This window comes from Epinephelus lanceolatus, chromosome 9 (genome assembly GCF_041903045.1).
Source record: "Epinephelus lanceolatus isolate andai-2023 chromosome 9, ASM4190304v1, whole genome shotgun sequence".
In the NCBI taxonomy this organism is placed as follows: Eukaryota; Metazoa; Chordata; class Actinopteri; order Perciformes; family Serranidae; genus Epinephelus; species Epinephelus lanceolatus.
In genome coordinates this window covers 819,162-840,000 of record NC_135742.1, presented here as the reverse complement: position 1 = coordinate 840,000, position 20,839 = coordinate 819,162, and the positions used below count along the sequence as shown (strand labels likewise).

The 20,839-nt window shown below is 46.5% G+C and overlaps 1 protein-coding gene across 1 annotated transcript; it reads left to right on the top strand.

Moving 5' to 3' along the window:
* Nucleotides 1-3,520: 3,520 nt before the first annotated feature.
* Nucleotides 3,521-18,061, top strand: LOC117252259 (nucleus accumbens-associated protein 2-like). Its single transcript, XM_033619014.2, has 8 exons — nucleotides 3,521-3,659; nucleotides 9,002-9,743; nucleotides 10,127-10,365; nucleotides 12,383-12,642; nucleotides 13,468-13,644; nucleotides 13,862-13,967; nucleotides 16,820-16,917; nucleotides 17,067-18,061. The coding sequence occupies exons 2-8, from the start codon at nucleotides 9,306-9,308 to the stop codon at nucleotides 17,708-17,710; spliced, it is 1,962 nt and encodes a 653-aa protein (XP_033474905.1). The 5' UTR covers nucleotides 3,521-3,659; nucleotides 9,002-9,305; the 3' UTR covers nucleotides 17,711-18,061.
* The last annotated feature ends 2,778 nt before the right edge of the window (nucleotides 18,062-20,839 follow it).

Below are 20,839 nucleotides of genomic sequence, written 5' to 3'. Positions count from 1 at the left end.
ACAGAGAGATGCAGGTAATGACAGTGGCTTACAACAACATTATTGAAAGTAATAATATTATAGTTATAGTTCTGGCTACTGTGGTACAATATGTTGAAAGTATGTATTAATATCTGGCAGTATACATGTGTGACAATAGTCATATGTGTATAATAACAGTAGAAGTATGACTAATGACTAATGATGGCAGCAGCAGCAGGAGGCATCTGGCAGGACCACGGCAGCAGCACAACCACACACGTCACGCTGTCCAGGCACCGCTGTGATATGAGTTAATCTGAGAGACAGTGGAGCACTGCTGTTTTGCATGCATTGGGAGCTTTTTTTAACTGCCTCTTCTTCTTTGTCTTCTTTTTAAATGGTGATTTGCAAACAGACGGTTACCACCAACATCTGACCGCTGTGTCTGCCCACACAGAAACCAAACTTATACCACAACATCACTGTAAGTTAGCTAACGTTAGCTACTCACATTATTGTTCATGGTACCAAATCATCACAGACCCAACAAACATCACTGACGGCTTCTATTCAACAACAGTTTTGGTTCTTAGTGTAAAAACATGACAAACTAACATCTGTATAACACGGCGGTGTTCACTGTAGCCAGCTCAGGCTCCTTGTTGTCTTCAGCCGCCATGTCAGAAGATGAGACGTTTGCTACGTCACAAAGATGGCGACTGTAGAGGGTGAGAAGTGTCCGTCATTCCACACAGGACTTTAGGACCGTTTTGAGCGCATCAGTAGTACACTGTGTTTCCCTGTACTATGAACGCACTTAGCGCACTTGTGAACTCAGTGTATGACATTTAAGACACATTAAGTATTTTGGTAGCAATAACGTTAGCAAGCTAAGGTCAGCCAGCTAGCTATAACTAAGCTATGCTGCTTTGATCTGGTGTTGGTTGTTTGGTAACGTTAGTATTTTACAAACAGTAAGCTAGTCAATTAACCCACTCAAGACGGTATTTTGCTACGTTGCTAGCTAGCAATTTGTCTGTCTTAGAAAGCAAGCCACCATTAGCTAATATTAATCAGCTAAAACCACAATATCACAACATATTTAACATCACTGTTCCATCCAGGATTTCTGATGGATTTACAAAGATCCCTCCACCTCACTTCCTGCTATGCTACGATGCTACTTGGCAGGTCGGAGAGTGTACAGCAGCTCCAGGGACAGACCTCGGGAGCTGCTGTGACCCCTGAACCCAGCTGGGTCCAGGGGTCACAGCGGGGTGGTGGCCAGTGGCAGCGTAACTTACCAGCCGAAATAATACATGCCTAGACTGATGGTATAATGCATTTTACTTTGTTGTTCATTAACTCCATTGACCCAGGTAAGAGTTAAACAGAAATTAAATGAACAGAAGATTAAAACAAAGTACATTAACCTCACACAAAAAACTCAAAAGTATTGGACAGTTAGACTCAAATAAATGTAGTTAACACCTCATTGCCCTCCAGACTGTCGCTACACTCCATTAAATTCTCCCCGTTCGTCCTTATTACTTGTTTATTTTCTGTGTTGTTTATCTCCGTCACCACACTGTTTACTTTTTTGGCAGTTTCCATCTGTACCCTTCATGTCTGCTGTCTACTTCAAAATAAAATCACCTCCATGTTCATGGAAAACAAAATAAAAGCAACATAATTACATTACAAATGCAAATTTAACATGTTGGCTACTGAACATTGAGGTCGTTCACAGGGAGCGGCCGGTTCAGCCTGAATAACATCTTAAGTTTTCTGATCCAACAGGGTTGTGTGAGAAAGCTGCTCTTGATTGGTCAGAATTTCCATGTGGGAAAAATCCAGGAAGTAAAGCAAACGTTGAAGAAGAGTACACTTGCAAGATAAATGTGACACTTTCTAATGTCACAATGGAGGGACAACTACGCAGGTTGATTTTAGCGCTGCTCATCGTGGACTACATTGCTGTCATTGTTCATTTTAGTCAAACCATACAGTTTGAAAACGAGGCGCGGCTCCAACTAGAAAACAATGTTTTGATGCATTGGATGTGCTGAATGTGCATATTAAGGCAGTACAGGAGGAGGTGCACATTAATAATCCTCCAGGACTGTAACATGCTCATGTTTAACCCAAACAATGTGTCATGTGACTGCAGTTGCTTCACATCCAGGTCGGAACACCTTCTCACCACAAACCAACCGCACCAGAGTTCCTTTGGAACCGGACTGAGACCACCTCTTCAAGAAGGTCTCGGTCCGGTTGGTTTGGTGTGTTCACACCTGCACAATGAACTGCACTGAGGGGGCAAACCAGCTGGAGTTAGACTGAACCGAACCAAATAGAGCAGGTGTAAAAGCAGCCAAAACTTCACATGATTTGACCAGCTGAGTGTCAGGTGACATCATCAGCCGGCTTGAGTTGAGGTCAGACTGGCCCGTTCACACTGCTGACACTTTTCTCTGTCACGTTTTAAAACGGTGTCATCTCGTCGTGAATCTTCAGTCTGAACTGGACTTTAGACGCCAAAGAGTCTCTGACAGAGTGTCAGTATTTAAGTTAGGAGTGACACCGGGTTGTTTTCTTGGCCCCGCCCAGGTCATTTGCATATTGAGATCTGATCTCAGAGCAGCAGAACAGAGATAACAGGAACGTGTACCTGTGATCAGGTGACATGTTGAGACCAGGTGGAGGTGACAGAGCTCTGCAGACTGACAAACACACACACACACACACACACACACACACACACACACACACACACACACAGCTGGCTGCTCAGCTACTGTACTGGTCCTTATTTAGCCTCACACACCCCCTCCCCCCTCCCTCACCCATCCAACATCTACCCACCCGTCTCTCTGTCTTTAATATTGGATGGAGAACTTTAAATACAGACACCGAACCTGTCTGTCTGTCTCTCTGTCTGTGTGTCTCTCTGTGTGTGTGTGTCTCTGTGTGTGTGTGTTGGTGTACAGACAGAGAGACAGAGTCTCACTCCGTCCTGAAACTATTCTGAACTATATGTGATGATGGAAGCAAAAAGCTGCTGCTTTGTGTGTGTGTGTGTGTGTGTGTGTGTGTGTGTGTGCGTGCGCGTGTGTGTGTGTGTATGTGTGTGTGCAGCCTGGCACACAGTCGCAGTATGCACACTATGTACTCGGCATGCCAACTCAGCCTCGGCACTGCAATGCAGCGCTGTGCATTTGGCCAAGTCATGCCACACACACACACACACTCACACACACACACTTACACACACTGAGCACACACACACACAGTGTTATCAGAATGTGTGTGTGTGTGTGTGTGTGTGACAGTGTACACATGTGTAGGGAGTGTATTAATATTCAACCTTGCAGTGTGTCTGTAGCAGCAGATGATGCATGCTCTCCCTCTCTCGTCCTCTGCAGGGCAGTTAGCCGCATTAGCTCCCTCGCTGTCCTCAGATGACTCCTCCTCTTCCTCCCTCCTCCTCCTCCTCCTCCCCCTCCTCCTCCTCCTCCTCCTCCTCGGCTGTCTGCTGTGTCTCTACCTCCCCCCTCCTCACCCCCTCCCCCCCTCCTGTGACACACCAGACGATGCGTTGACTGAGCGGAGGAGAAGAAGAAAACCTCTCCCAGCCAGCCAGCCGTCCTGCCTGCTGCATGGAGGAGAAGCTGAGGAGGAAGAGGAGCAGAGAGGAGGTGAAGAGTGTCTCTGTGTACCTGTCTGTCTGCCTGTCTCATGTCTGTCCTCCTCTAAACTGTCTGTCTGTCTGTCTGTCCACTCTGAAACTGTTTCTTTTTCTTTTTTCAAACCGGCTGTGTGTCTCTTCATCTGTCCGTCTGTCTGTCTCTGCTCTCTGTCTGTCTGTTTACACTGTCAGCTGCCTGTCTGTCTGTCCCTCTGAGCTGTCTGTCTGTCTGTTCGCTGCGGCTGCACTGTAAACAACAATAACACTGAACTGAACTGAACTGAACTCTGAGACAGACTGAACTCACCTGGACTCTACTGGACTCTACTGTACTGTGGCTCAGGGCTGATCCAGGATATCAGTCTGACTGACCGGCACAAAGTCTCTGTTTTCTGATGATGATGATGATGATGATGGTGCAGCTCTGTGTGTGTGTGTGTGTGTGTGTGTGTGTGTGTGTGCAGTCGTGATCTGTTTGTAGATGATGAAGTAAATGAGCTGCCGTCACGCTGATGTCGTCTCATGTACAGTAACAATGCTGCAGTGACTTCACGGGAGCGTCCTCGCACTCTGACACAGTCCCACGCTTCCTCCCAGTGTGGAGGGGGAACTGGGAACCAGGCTGTCCCAGTTCAGAGTTGGGGAACTTTTAAAGCTGCTCTGTTGTTGTTTTATCATCATCCTCACTGTGACCTCGTCACATGTCCACGTTTGGTCATGGACTTTCCACGTCCACATATGACGTCCAAGGTACCCTGGGTGTGTTGGTTGTTGACGTTCTGGGACGCCGTGTCAACTTCAGCCTGTTACATGCATTGTCTGTTTTCAAAATACACTTCTGTTTTCACAGGAAATGTACAGTTTGCATACAGTTTCTTTCAAAATAAAAGCACAACACACACGTGGTTGGGTTTAGGAAAAAAGAACAGGGTTTGGCTTTACAGACTTACAGGAAGTGAACACCTCTCACTCACGTGAAAGTTGGTGGTCGTTGGACCCATGCACTACCCCTCCCACATGTCCTTCTTGGACTTTATATATCTTATCTGCTTACATTTTATTAAGGCTTAAAGTTACCATTAATTTAGTGTGTTTCCTCCTGACTGCTTGGTGCCTTTAAACAGTAACAGTGACCGGCTGCATATCGTGCCGACATAAAGGGCAGCTTTTTTCATCAGTACCTGATGCCAGAAGTCACTGACCAAGCGCTGGGTTTTGATGACTTCAGAGTAAGGTTGGTTGTTCATGTGAGAGACGCCCAAACTGACGAACCTGCTGATATTTATTAACTCTCTTTTTTTGAGAGTCTAACAAGTTCATCGCAGCAGAGATGGATTGTTTGCTAATTGCTTGCTCATGAGGAATCAAGCTGTCAGAATCACTGTGGGATTATTTGTTTTGTGGGACAATTTGCTGTTTAACTTAATCAGTAAAGAATAGTCCTAATGGTGCTGTCCTGTATCTGTTAGATTTTATCAGAGCAGGAACATTAGAACTTTGTGAAATACGTGTTGTCTTTTTGGAGTTTAGAACAAACTTTGAATTTGTTAACAAGGTCTGAAGTTTATTAAAGCAGACTGTAACCTAGACCGATACAGGATGTCATCATCTGCATAGAAATACACACTGCAGTGTTCTGTTGAAAAAGAAATATTATTCATCCATCCATCCATCCATCCATTAGGGTTAGGTAAAGAGACTCGAGATCTTTGGGCTCCTGAGACCTGAGCTTTTGTTCGGTACATATTTTAATTTCACTGAGCTGTTTGGGATCAATAGAACCTGATAAGTAAAAAGCTAAACATTATCTTTGATCAGGAAGTAGCTGTTTTTTTATATATATAAAATAATGTCCTCATATGGGGACATTGGGTTTATTTTTATTAAGTATAAAACTGCTTATTTCAGTGTCTGAACACGGTGGTGCCAAAACTAAATTACACAAAGTGCAGCAGATTTAAAAGTCTGTTTTTTGGTCATTTTGTAATGTATGAATTTTCCTGTCTCCAGACTCCAAGCTAAGACTGTCCTTAACTTGTTACTGTTGCTAAAATTGGTCAAAGTTGTTGCCATATCAAAGTATAAATGTAATTAATCATAAATAAACAAGTTCCAACCATTAAATCTGATCAGTTTTTGGACCTTGTTCATATCTGTGTCCGTTTGGCTGCAGACTGACTTGGCAGAGACCGCTGCCATCTTGTTTTTACATGGATTAGTGTATTGTGTTCTTGCTGCCACTAGATGGCACAAAAAGTGTGCACAGGCAAGGACAACAGGTCTGAGTTAGACAGAATGAAGTATTAGAATGTGATGTCCTCATGAGGACACAGGGTCACAGGAGGTTAAGGTGTAGACTGAAATAACTTTGTACAAATAAGTATCAAAACTTCTCCAGTGAAAAGATACCTGCATTCAGTCTGTTTTGCGCCAGGCATCTGGTCCTGGACCATCCCGACTCCCTACAGGCTCAGGAAACTTTCTGTTGCTGCCTTCTCCAGAGCCACTGTCCTCCCAGCAAATGCTCAGTTCAACATCTGCCTGGTTAGCATGAGCTAACACAGGAGCAGTGGCTAACATCAAGCACTGAGCTGTTTAACGGTCACAAAAAAACCTCTCCAACACAGAAACAGCTCGGCTCTGTCGTTAAACCCCTTAATAACTGTTAGGTAACGGTAGCCGTGTGATCTATCAGTTAGCCCTGTCACTGTATGTGTGCAGGCACAGAGCGACGGCATGACCCACCCTACTCTGCCCCTGATTAGTTTACCCTGACATTTTTACTCCATCTCCTCCCACTCCTCTGGTCTAAACCTTACCAAACCAACCAATGAAGGCAACAGTGACTAGCCAATCAGAGAGGGAGTAGGGCGTTCACATCATGGATATCGAATGTACTCTGTTGGTATCAGTATCAATTTGAGGATGTTTGTACTGGTGTCATAATTTTTAAAATGATACCCATCCATCCATACATCCATCCAAGACTAGGAAACAAGTTATTCTATATATATAGCTTGTTCTGGGTCTGCCCCAGGGCCTCCTACCAGCTGGATGGAAAACCTCCAACAAGACGTGTCCAAGAGGATTCTGATCAGATGTTGAACCACCTCAACATGAAGGAGCAGTGGCTCGACGACGAGCCTCCTCTGAACTCCTCACCCCATCCCTAAGCCAAGCCACCCTATGGAGGAAACTCATTTTGGCCGCTTTCATCTGCGATCTCACTCCCTTGGTCACCCTCCAAAGCTCATGACCAGAGGTGAGGGTTGAATCAGCTGGTAAATTAAAAGCTTTGCCTTTAGGCTCAGTTCCCTCCAAACCAGAATTGTCCGGTACAACATCTGCCTCACTGCTGATGCGGTTCTCCTCCACCTGTCCACCTCATGCTCCATTTTCTCCTCACTGGTAAACAGGACCTGGAGATCTAGAGTGACTCTGTCACTCTTCATTACTCAGCTGTCTTGGCCAACATCAGGGACAGGTTCTGTGGAATGGCACGCCAAGTAAATGGACTGCACTTGTATAGTACCTTTCTAGTCTTCTGGCCACTCAAAGCGCTTTTACACTACAACTCACATTCACCCATTCACACACTGGTAGCCGAGGCTCCTATTCATTCCTACTCACACACTGATGGAACAGCCATCAGCAGCAATATAGGGTTCAGTATGTTGCTCAAGGATGCTTTGAAATGTAGACTTGAGGAGCCGGGAATCGAACCGCTGATCCTCTGAACAACCCACCTGAGCCACAGCTGCCCCAAGTCCCATATTTAAAAAAGGGTACCGGAGGGCCCAATTGCTGGGATATGTTCAGCCTTCCAGGAAGGTTTATTCCAGGGTGCTGGACAGGAGGCTACCACAGATAGTTTGACCTCAGATCCAGGAGGAGCAATCCAGATTCTTTCCTGGTTGTAGAATCGTGGACCAGCACTTAACTCTCGCAGGGCTGCTGGAGGGGTCATGGGAGTTCATCCAGTCTTCATGTGTTTTGTGGACTTGGAGAAAGCTTACAATTGCGTCCGCCAGGGAGTCCTGTTGGGGGTACTGCAGGAATACTGGGTGCTATGAGCCATCCAGTCCCTGCATTACTGGAGTGAGAATTGTGTCAACAGGAAGTCAAACATGTTTTCAGTGGGCATTGGCCTCAGCAGGTTGACCCTTGTCTGCGATTCTGATCATGATATTCATGTACGGGATAGGTGATGTAGAGCAGTGGTTCCCAACTGGTGGGGCACAGTCCAAAATTGGGTCACGGGTCAATTCTGAATGGACTGCAAGTGACTCACAACAGGTTGAAGTACAGTGAGTTTCCAGCAGAGTTTTTATTTTGAAGTATCTGTTCCTGTTGTAAAGTAAGTGACTAAGAGACAGCTACTTGACAGAGACAGAAAACTAGCTTGACAACATGGCCAAACTCAAGTATGACACTAAGTATTTAACCATGTGGACCTTGAACTGATGACTGAGGAGAAATCTGGACCAGTTGGGAACTGCTGCTGCAGAGGGAGGGAAAGAGTCCGCTCAAATATTCTGACAGGAAAATGATGAACGCTACATTATCCCTCCATTCAGAGGGATAATTAATAATTCAAAGAATGTAACTTTAAACATCAGAGCTCTGAAAATGTTTGACAGTAACATCGAGCTGCTGCTACAAAACACAGGAAGCTGCCTGAGGTGAACTCGGCCAAAGATGGTCTTTGTATGGTCACATGAACTCATAAATGTGGGCATTTTCCAATTTGTGAGGTAGTTATCGAGCTCTTTGTGAGACGTTTTACTGGACTGGACATTATGAGATAAAAAATAAAGAGGAAATAGAACATATGCACATATCACAGACAAGATAATAATAATGAGGTGATGTCGTGGTGACTGCGACTGATGATCTTATATGTGACTCTGCGTTCAGTTGCTTCATTCCTCAGTTCAGAGATGAATGTTGAGGTGAATGATGAGCAGTCAGACTGAAAACTGTCACACGTGATAATTACATGTTTTCTTCTCAGAGATGGTGTGAGTTTATGAGATTATAATTCACAGACACAGACAGGAGAATCTTTTCTATCAGAGACGAACCCAAAAATCTTAAACATGTTGAGTCGAACTGTATTTTAGATATTTTTCTTTCTATGTCTTGTAAAGTAGATTTGAATATTTATAACTGACACAGTGAAATAAAGAGAAGAGGAGGAGAGGTGGAGGGAAGAGAGGAGAAGCTGAGAGGTGTCAGAGCGTCTCAGGTGTGATTGTTGTTTTCTCAGTTTGTTCTGCAGGTAGATGAGAAGGTGTGAAAGCATCCTCTAAACCTCTCCTCCCTCTTCCCTCCTCCCTCCTCCTGCTGTAGCTGTTTGTGTACTGAGTTGACCTCCATCCTGATGATCTTCAGTCTCAACCTGCCTGTCTTGCACTGACTCAACACCTCAGACCTCAACAACCCCCTCCTCCCTCAGCTCTGACCTCACTTACTCTCACCACAACATGGATCTGAAACGTTTTGGAGGCAACATCTGCAGGATCCCTGACACTTAAACTCACTGAACCGACCCCCCCCTCCTCTTCCTCCGTCAGTCCAACTCTGGCTGGTCAGGACCGTCTCCTCCAAGCCGTCACTTTCTGTCCCGTCCTCCCCTGGACCGACGGCGTCCACCATGTCGGAGGGCCTGCTGCAGGTGGAGATCCCGGACTTTGGCAGCAGCGTGCTGGGGAGCCTGAATGAGCAGCGGCTGCTGGGTCACTACTGCGATGTCTCCATCCTGGTGCAGGGTCAGGCCTTCAAGGCGCACAGGGCCGTCCTTGCTGCCTCCTCGCTCTACTTCAGAGACCTGTTCAGCTCTGCAGCCGACTCTTCGTCCTCTTCCTCCTCTTCCCAGGCAGTGTTTGAGCTGCCATCCTCTGTGACGCCGACATGTTTCCAGCAGATTCTGTCCTTCTGCTACACAGGGCGCCTCAGCATGGCCGCCAGTGAGCAGCTGGTGCTCATGTACACCGCCGGATACCTCCAGATCCAGAACATTGTGGAGCGAGGCATGGAGCTGATGATGATGAAGGCTTCGTCCTCCTCCTCGCCTCTATGCTGCGACTCACAGGTGGGTTTGGCCATGCCCACACAGCTGCATTTAGACCAAGTTAATCCAGGTTGTTACAATTTGTGCAATTCAGATAGGGCAAAAAAAAAAAGAAAACTAAAATCAGTCTTAGAGTGTGATAATAGCAACATATAGTGGACAATAGAGGAACTGCAGCTCATTGCTGAAGCTGATGATTAGTCGGAACATTCTCTAGCCACACCTCAAGCAGTGATGTCACAATTATTTTTTTTACCTTTCCTGTCAAAAATGGAGCCAATGCTTTAATAAGCAGTTCATGACAAGGGTCGATTTATTATTGACAGTGATATGAATCTTGAAGATAAGTGTCTGCACTCTTTATTAGCATCTCTTTTCATTTAAACTAACTTGATGAATTACAGACAACCTCAACGGACGAGCTTGCGGGCTTCGACACCCCGATGGTCCAGCAGCAGCAGCACAGCGCACCCCAGCTGCAGCAGGCCAGTCCAGACCAGCCATCCCTGAGCCCAGAGGAGCTGCTGCTGGCTGTTAGCAGGATCAAACAAGAGAGAGCCGATACTCCTCCCGCTGAGGAGAATGGAGGAGCAGCAGGAGGAGCAGCAGGAGCAGTAGGTGGAGGAGGGGGAGAGGATGCCAGGTGAGGATGAATTTCACATGAGGTCTGTCTGATTAATTTGGGGCTTCCCGGAGTCCTCGAGCAATGGTTTCCAATCTTTTAGGCCTCATTTCAACCGCATGGTGTGACTCGACTCACTTTTGGTACCAGGTCCTTTTGTCCACTGCATATAGCACCTTGTCAGTGTACAAACAATTCTCAGCTGATTGCCATGACGACGTGCGTGAAACTGCCACAAAATCACCTTTGTTGTGCCACTTGCTGAATCCTTTCATCAGCAACCAAATAGAGGAACATCTGTACTTCTTCAGATGACCATGGTGTAGTTTCGTGGGCTGCCATTTTTTAAAATTTGAGTTGAGTGATGAGAAAAATTGTGGTCCCCATTGACGATAGTTAGGCTATTTTAAAGTGGTGGGTTTATGCAGGATGTCCCATGTTGTATAATGAAGATTCTCTCTTACAATCAGTGGAAGGCAGTGTTTTAACTTCACCTAATGGCTCAGCTTGCTAGGATCCTTGACCACGGTGGTGCCAAAAAAAAAAAACGTACCAGGTACTGTCTACAACGTATGACAATGGAAACCCAAAGAAGAGTGAGTCCAGTCGAGCTGAGCAGCATCATACAATGAGCAATGAGGCCTTTTTTTTGTGATCCCTCAAAAAAGCAAAGGTTACTTATAGACCCTCTTCACTGTATGTAAATCTCTACCAGCTCTGATCAGTTCAATCAAATAGACTTGGTTATACTTCAGTCTTCAACTGTTCAGGTAGAGTCTTGACTTCAAGCCCAAATTATAGTTTTGAAAGCCCATGCCACGTGTCCATTTGTGGACAACTACCCAATCCAAATGCAACCCTTTCCCTATGACTTCGCCCTTACCCCTTTGTTTTGTGTGTTTATGTTTCGGGGTGTCCTGATTTTTGCTGAGATAGTGCGGTAGAGTATCCTGACTCTTGTTGGGATAGATGGGTAGTGTCCTGATTCTTGTTGGGATAGAGGGACAGAGTGTCCTGATCCTTGTTGGGATAGAGGGGTAGAGTGTCCTGATTCTTGTTGGGATAGAGGGGTAGGATGTCCTGATTCTTGTTGGGATCGAGTGGTAGGGTGTCCCGATTCTTGTTGGGGTAGAGGGGCAGAGTGTCCTGATTCTTGCTGAGACAGAGGGGTAGGGTGTCCTGATTCTTGTAGGGATTGAGGCGTAGGGTGTCCTGATCCTTGTAGGGATTGAGGCGTAAGGTGTCCTGATTCGTGTAGGGATTGAGGCGTAGGGTGTCCTGATCCTTGTAGGGATTGAGGCGTAGGGTGTCCTGATTCGTGTAGGGATTGAGGCGTAGGGTGTCCTGATCCTTGTAGGGATTGAGGCGTAGGGTGTCCTGATTCGTGTAGGGATTGAGGCGTAGGGTGTCCTGATCCTTGTAGGGATAGAAAGGTAGGATGTCCTGATTCTTGTAGGGATTGAGGCGTAGGGTGTCCTGATTCTTGTAGGATTGAGGCTTAGGGTGTCCTGATCCTTGTCAGGATAGAAGGGTAGGGTGTCCTGATTCTTCTTGGGATAGAGGCTTAGGGTGTCCTGATCCTTGTTGGGATAGAGGGGTAGGGTATAGTGCTTGGGCTACATTACCTCCCAAACGGAAAATTTAACTAAAATCCAGCAGTGAAGTTGTTGCATTTGTTAGCACTTCTCCATTATCAGTGCCGACTGACAGGGTAGGAGTACAGGCTGCTAACGTCAGCCACCACTAGTGGCCAGGTTATGAAGCAGTGTTTGTTTTATTTGATGACTTGTTTGATTGATTAATAGCATGAAACTTCAGTTCTGAAAGTTATACCTCAGCCTTTAGACTGAATATAATCTGAACCCTGCCTGACTCTGGTCCTGGGTCTGGTCTCCATAAAGTACTTATTATAAAGCTAAAAAATGCTTTAACTCTTTCTTGTTGTATAATAAATTATTCCTACATCAAAAGAAAACCTGCTAAACACTGGACATCATCTGTCTCCTCCTGGTCTTACTAGTCATTGTTCTGTCCTCAGAGTGGACGTTTCTGGGGACCTCCAGACCTCCAGGAACAGCGCTCTGTGTTACCTTGGTGCAGGTGGTGGTTTGGTCCCGGGCCTGCAGTCCTACCTGCTGGCAAACGGCGGTCGCTCCAGTCCGGGAGGCTCCAGCCTTCCCACTGATTCCCCTCCCTCCCACCCCGCCACCGAGGAGGAGCTGGAGGAGGATTACTATGGGAGCACCGCCCACTCTGGACTCTACCAACACATCTACGGACATCCTGGAAACCCCTACAGTAGGTTACATCATGGTACACCTCCACCACATGAGCTATGGTTATTGAACTGGTTCTGTTTCCTCTGTAGGGTGTCTGGGCTTAGCTTTAGGAGGCAAGGAGCTCAGAAAACTGGAGGGAGCTTGGAGTAGAGCTGCTGCTCCTTCGCGTCGAAAGGGGTCAGTTCAGGTGGTCTGGGCATCTGATTAGGATGTCCCCTGGGCGCCTCCTGTTAGAGGTGTTCCGGGCATGTCCAGCTGGTAGGAGGCCCCAAGGAAGACCCAGAACACACCGGAGGGATTGCATATCTCTGGTCTGCTTGAAAGCATCACTGGGAGAGGGGTGTGTGGGGTGCTTTGTTCAGCCTGCTGTCCCCAAGACGTGACCTCGGATAAGCTAATGAAAAGGGATGGATGGATGGTCTCAGTCTCTAGTTTCAACTCTTCAGTGCAGCATGATGTTTATTTTATAAGTTATGGTCCCATTTAGAGTCAAATAAACCATAAACCAGGGAAGGCTTGAAGGCGGGGCTAACTAGTGATCAACAAGTCACTACTGTTGTGACCTATCAACCAGTATAGAGGCATAGCAATGCCTATCCTCCACAGCTCCTCCCTCTCATCTAAATATGGTCACCTCTGGCTCCAAGTATCCAAGATGGCGAAGGCCAGAATGCGGAACTCGAAGCTTTGAAACAAGAGTCCACATACAATAGGTGACATCACGTTGGCTACTTCCTCTTCTTTTATACATTTTATGGTTTCAACACTTTGCGGGTTCACTTTGTTTGTCATTAGACTTCCTGGTTATGCTAAACACCCCTCTTTCTGTTTCTTATTGAACCAGTCCAAGAGAAGATGGAGATGCTCTCCCTCCCATTGGCTAACGAGCGTCGGCCCTGCGTGCTCGTTGGGCGGGACAACATGGCCCTCCCTGCCAGCCTGATCAGTCAGATCGGGTATCGCTGCCACCCGTCGCTCTACACTGAGGGAGACCCGGGAGAGAAGGTGGAGCTGGTGGCCGGTAAGACAACAGAACACCTGTCTGGGTGTAGAGGCAGAGTAATTTACACAATGAACAGTGAATGCAGACGCAGCTTCCTGTCAAGTCTGTCACCATGGTAACAGGATTGTTAAGAAGGTCATTAAAAACAAAACTGTCTGGAAGAGCTGACGTTAGTGTGTGTGTGTGTGTGTGTGTGTGTGTGTGTGTGTGTGTGGGTTTGTGTGTGTGTGTTCAGGTTCAGGTGTGTTCATGACTCGAGGTCAGCTGATGAACTGTCACCTGTGTGCCGGAGTCAAGCACAAGGTGCTGCTCAGGAGGCTGCTGGCTACGTTCTTCGACAGGTGAGTTTTTCCTGATCAGCTGTGAGGGTCATAAGGACAGAGGGATGTCGTATGCTGTAAAGCCCTGTGAGGCAAATTGTGATTTGTGATATTGGGCTTTATAAATAAAATTGATTGATTGATTTATCGATCTCTGTGAGTCTAGAAAGAGACACATCCTGGACATGGTTAGCTTAGCTTAGCATAAAGACTGGGAGCAGAGGGAAACTGTTAGCCTCGTCGTCTTCAAAGCTCTGAAATAACAACCCCCCAGGAACCGCGCCAGGCTTTGAAGCCAATTCTTGTAGCAGCTAAAGATTGAATTAAACCGTCATGTGAGGTCTCTGGGCTCGATAAAACTTTTTCCCATTGACTTATATTATGAAAGAAATGTCTATAAATCAGTGGATACGTTTTTTTGAGCTTCACAACTCCTGCATACTTGGTTGTCATAAGTCTCCAGTGTGCCTTCTTTATGGGCCCCATAATGCATAAGATCCCAGTAATTTTATCATGGAAATAGAGTGAGAATTTTGGCTTCATGTGCCACTAAGCAACTTTCACTGGAATGAACAGGACCCTGCCTTCAATGCTTTATCCAGGTCTCTTTATACATCCACATGAAGTATGCTGCACCAACACCTGTGAAGCTCATGTTCAGGCTCAGAGAAAGGTTTATACTTTCTGATTAAATATTGTTTATGTCAGTGAGGGTGTATAGACGCTGTACAGATGTCACACCACTTTAAATTAAAGACATGGATGGAAGACCACAACACATATACATCAGTATTTTTCAACCATTAGAATAAACAGGTTTTTCATTGTAATCATCCAAACTGAATATGACACATCCAGGGAAACACTGGAAGACAACAAGTTGCTGCAGCGGAGTATGTTTGAATGCAAAAGCAGTGTCTAAAAGTTTCAAACACAAATCAGCTTCACTATAACTCGCAGCATTCACAGACAAACACTTGTCTTTATCTGGACACGTTTTCCAAACAAATACAACATGCTAACATTATTAGCACAAGCCTATGGCATTTTACATTGTATAAATGAGCCTAGCAGCTAACAGAGATTTGCTCTACTCATATTTCAGCCAGGATAAATCACACACAGTGTGTGGAGGCTTTATTGTCTTCACAATTTATTGTTTCTTATCTGTGAAATTAAAGTAAATCAAAGCTTTGTTTCCACTGAGGGAAATGGTTTCAGCTTACAGAGACAGACAGGAAGTCTGCGTCACTGTGATTTGTGGTTACATTTCTGGGGAGGTGCACGTCAGGCTGCAGCGTAGGGTACAATGCAGGTACAGTGTCAATTCGACGCGGAAGTATTAATTCCACCATACAACCTTCTGTGGTTATATCAGTAACCTAGACTCCCTGGAATACCCCGCATTAGGATAGAAGAAGGTTTGTATGTACAACACTGGGTTACTGTGTACACGGTCCCCATGCGCAGTCAGCATATTTGTAGGAACTAAGTTTGTCAGTTTAAGTTAATTTTGCTTGTAGTAGCCTGACACACATTAACCAGTGAAAAAGAGGCCTTTTCTTGTAGTCCGGCGCTCCACTGACTCAGTGTAAGGAAAGGTGAAGGAAAGGTGATGTCAGTGACAGGGTTGGAGGAGTCAGACTTTGGTGTCAGTTTCATTAGAGTCAAATCAAACTATAACCATCATATCTCTTTTGTTCTCTGTCGTCCTTCCACCAAATTAAAAACACACATGATATGATGCTTACTAATGTTTTCTACCTGAACGCACACTTAAATTTTCCTTGTTACTGATCTCTAAACAGATCATGTCTCTGTCCAGCAGAGGCTGGGCTGCAGCTGAGGGACATTTACTTCCCTTCTTTGAGTTAGCTTCTAGTGGCTAACAGCTGCTATTTTTCTTCTTTGAGTTAGCTGCTAACTGTTGCTAGCTGCTGTTTAAATCTCCTGCGGTGGGTTGTGGGTTGCACATGTAACATGTTTTCAAAACATCACACCCGCCATTATCCCATCCTGTCAGCTGTTTGCTTCGGCGTTGTTGCTACCTTCGTTCCCGTTCAGAGGCGAGACAACTTTGTGATCATACCTTACGTACAGAATGGTGACGTGGAACAATAGCTTGATATTCGCACTTGACCAGGAAGTGTAAAAGTGGCTAATGTCTCCGCAATTTGTGGACATTTTCTGTTGCTGTTATTCTTCTTTGAGTTAGCTGCTAACTGCTAACAGCTGCTGAACAGTGCGTTCTGTTTCTACATGAATTAACAAAACATTAAGTTAATCACATGTTCACTCCGCTGGGCCATCTGGTGCGGTGCAGTCCAGCGGTCCAGATATTAGAATGTGCTTCGGCACTTTGCGTGCCAAAGACACGGGCATGGGTCGCATACGTAACACTTCACGAGGTGGAATAACAGCATAACATTCCCGCCCTAAACAGGAAGTGTAAAGGGTCTAATGAGACCTGTAAGTGGGTCCTGATTGTGATTGATCTGTGTAGCACAGATATGGGCAGTGACTCATCAGCAAGCTGTTATCTAAACATGTTGAATGATGGAGGCATCAGCAGACATCCTGTGACATCATCAGACATCTTATGACATCATCAGACATCCTGTGACATCATCAAACATCATCAGACATCCTGTGACATCATCAGACACCCTGTGACATCATCAAACATCATCAGACATCATGTGACATCAGGCTGTGTTAGATATTCCAGAACATTCTGACACTCAGCAGCTTCCTTCACATCCAGCTGCTGTTTTACATAACTGCTCCGTCACATTGTCTCGGGGGGGGGGGGGGGGGGGGGTCTAATCTAAAGCTCAGTATAGGTGCTGATTGGGCTGTTATGGTATCCATAGAAACACTCTGGCCAATAGCTGTGGGACAGGGATCCGCTCCTCCACCAATGATCCGAGCCGAAAGCCCCTGGACAACCGAGTGTTAAACACCGTCAAACGTAAGACACACACACACACACACACACACACACACACACACACACACAGTCTGACTCATGGATTTACATCTTGTTACTGCAGTTCGATGATACTGAGACGTTTCTCTCCTTTTCTTCTCACTCCTCCGCCTCCTCTTCCTCCTCCTCAGTTTACTGTCAGAACTTCGCTCCTAACTTTAAGGAGAGTGAGATGAACGTCATTGCTGCCGACATGTGCACCAACGCCCGGAGAGTACGTAAACGCTGGCTTCCTAAGATCCAGTCCCTCCTCCCCGACAGCCTCCCCGCCTCCTCCCACCCCCGCAAAGCTAAGAGGGGAGGAGCATCAGGAGGAGGAGGTCAGGGAGGAGATGCGGCGGTACAGCCCAGTGGCAGCCCCTTCGAGCTGGACCTGCGGCAGCTCAGCGCCTCCTACCTCGGCTTGGAGGCCCCGCTGTACAGTGAGCGACGCGAGAGGGAGGCGGTGGGGGAGCGGGAGAGGGAGAAGGAGGCCCCTGCCGCCCTGCTGCCTCACCTGCAGTTCGCCGGGTCCCGTGGAGGAGGAGCAGTAGGAGGAGGAGCCGGCGGCGGGCAGGCGGAGGAAGCGCTGATGGGAGGCGAGGCCGACGGAGGAGGGAGGCTACAGACTGAACAACCCCCGGACCTCCCCCTCTCTCTGTCCTCCTCTGCTTCTTCCTCCTCCTCCTCTTCCTCCTCACACCCCTCCCCTCAGCCTGCAGAGCCCGCCCCTCCTCAAAGGGGATTGGCCGACACAGAAGAGAGGGGGGCGGAGCCTCTGGAAGACAGCCAATAAGCTTTCTATCGCATCTGCCTACCTGTATGTAAATAACACAATAGCTACCTGTCCCCCACCTGTCTGTCTGTCTGTCTGTCTGTCTCTCTGTCTGTCTCTCTGTCTGTCCCCTACCTCACTACCTGTCCACCTGTCTACCTCTCTGACCCCAGTCTGTCCACCTTTCTGTCTGACCTACCTCTGTCTGTCTGTCTGTCTGTCTGTCTGTCTGTCTGTCTGCTCGGCTCAGCTGCATGTTAACAGCCTCCTGCAGTCCAGCACACAGGCCCATAGCAACAGGACTGATGATGATGATGATGATGATGATGATGATGATAATACTCACTCTAATAAAGCTTCTTGATAATCAGACGCTGTTTCCTGAGTGATGTTTCCTGCAGCACCCCCCTCAGGACCGAGGTGCTTGATCAAACCAAAATATCAATACTATGTTTTCATCCTGACGATCAATCTTGTGTCAGTTGGATCAATAACGGGAAATGATTCAACCAGGGCCGCCCCTCCCTAAACGTAGAACACGCGCTGTGTGTAGGGCCTCATCTTCCATGGGGGGCCACATTTTGCGCAAGGACGCAATGGATGCGCATATGCGCTACCGTGAGGTGCGCGTAGAATCAGCTCGTGGAAGGAGAGAAGAGACCTGTAATCTGACCGCACATGCGTCGCTGCAATGATTGACAGCACTGGACACCTAACCAATCAGAGGGGTGCGCCGGCAGGTGAAGAGTTGTCGACATGTCGTCCAAAAGAGCCTCGGGAGTATGGGCGGGGCCAGGAGGTCGGACGCTCCCCAGAGAGGGGAGAGGGAGAAATAAAGCTAAATAAGATGAAAACAGAAAATAAAAATAAAATAAAATTTCACTTAGGGCCCCAGTTTGGTCAGGGGCAGACCTGGATTCAACTGTCCACACACAGAGTGGGGCAGTAACGTGTTAAGTGGGATTTATACTCGTCTGGCAAACCTGATGCACGAGGCCTACACCACTGTGAGCATTTATACCTGTGTGGTGGTGTGTCTGTGTCACTCTGCAGTTACACTTCCAAAACACTAGATGGCAGCAGGGCTGATAAGTTTAGTTGATTCAAAACAAACATTGAGCACATTAAACACACATTACAGAACGAAAGATGACAGAAACTCTGCTGCAGGAAGTCGGACTAAAACTCTTTCAACTGTGAAAAACACGTCGTCAGATCTCTACTCTGAAACACCGACTACAACCTGAAGCTCCAGGAAAAACTCCTCACCAAAGGTGAGCCCTCCTCGACCGCAGAGGTCAGCTGTAGCTCTGCACTGGCTAAACAACCACAACTGGATTTTACTGGTGGACAGCTGCAGACACAGAGAGGTGATGGAGCTGGTGGTTGGATATGTGCTGGATGAAATGTTGCTCCATGAGTGACTCTCCGACACTGTCCACACATTCCAACTTCAACAAGACAATCGTATGGTCACTGCTTACAGTACAGTACTCGTACAGCACTCAGTCCGTTTCCATGACGACAGAGGAAACAGATTTATAGAAACCCCTGTAAACATGTCAGTGCAGTGGCGTGCACAGACTTTTTGAAGGGCAGGGGCGAAAAGAAAAAAAAGGGCACATACAGTGCGTTCTCGCCACTGAAGAGGGCGAGGGCAGTTCTGTGTGTTTTCGAGGGCACATGTTTATATGTTATAGAAATGGCACATTATATAGCCTTCAAACAGACTAACTAGACAGACTACTCAAGTTAGTTTGTAGTTAGGATCAGCATCCACGAGAACTGTGTAGATTCAATGTTGGACTGTGAAGAACACAGAGACATGGATGTATGAAGGAAATAAATCCCTGGTGGGGTCTGAGGGTCCTCCCCCAGAACATTTTCAATTAAGTAGATGCCATTTCCTGTATTCTAGTGCATTTAACACCATATTAGCACCAGATAATCCAAACTGGTTCTGTGAGATATAGTTCTGGCTCAATATAGATCAAAAAAGGGCCCAACATAAAAGTCATTGCAACAGTAATGTTTTTACCACCTAAGAGGGCAGTTTATTATGTTTTTACCACCTAAGAGGGCAGTTTATCATGTTTTAACCACCTAAGAGGGCAGTTTATCATGTTTTTACCACCTAAGAGGGCAGTTTATCATGTTTTTACCACCTAAGAGGACAGTTTATTATGTTTTTACCACCTAAGAGGGCAGTTTATCATGTTTTTACCACCTAAGAGGGCAGTTTATCATGTTTTAACCAGCCAAGAGGGCAGTTTAGCGCGTTTTTCAACAATTGGGCCACGGGTACTAACAAGCTGAAAGGGGGCATATCTCCACCTATCGTAGAGGAGTCGCACATACTTGGCTCAATAAATGGATTCCCCTCCCGTGCTTGTATACTGGGACAAGGCCAGTTGGCCAGCTAGATGTCCTCGTCCATCTGGGACTGGAGCTCCACTTCACTGGGACTGGAAACACACTGAGTGATCCACAACAGGAACAGGACAGCAGCTCACACCTGTCCTTATTAACACCACGCCTCCTCTCCTTCTCACCCAGAATCCTCTGCTCCATCAGATCAGCTGATCGAAACAAAGTCCCCTGGTTAGATGGAGCTGTGCAGGATTTAGTTTCAGTGAATCAGAGGATGTTGCAGCTCCTGATATCATCCAGGTTATTTTCCAGCGTCTATACGGAGGCTAACAGGATGTTAGTTCAGCTGGTGCTTCTTCATCTTTCCTCCATGTTTACTGATGTTTACATTTGAAAACATCGACCTAGTTAGCAGCTGGCAGCTAACTAGCAGAAGTCTGCAGAAGGCGAGTTTACAGACTGGTGAGTTGATGTCCTGATGAGTGACTCTCAGCCACACACCACCGTCCAACACCAACCACAAAAATCACTCTGACATCTCTCCACTTTGTGCATGTATAGGTCCTGTTTGTGCATGTGTGTGTCTTTCAGACCTGTGTGTAATTGACAAGCAAGAGTGAAAACATTGAATTTCCCCTCAGTGATTAATAAAGGAAATAAACTTAAACTTAACTTAACTTATAAAGAACAATTAAAGAACACACTGTTTGTATTTTTAAACATTTTGTCTTTTTCTTTTTTGTTCTGTGCCCTGGATGGTTTTAACCTTTTCATTTTCTC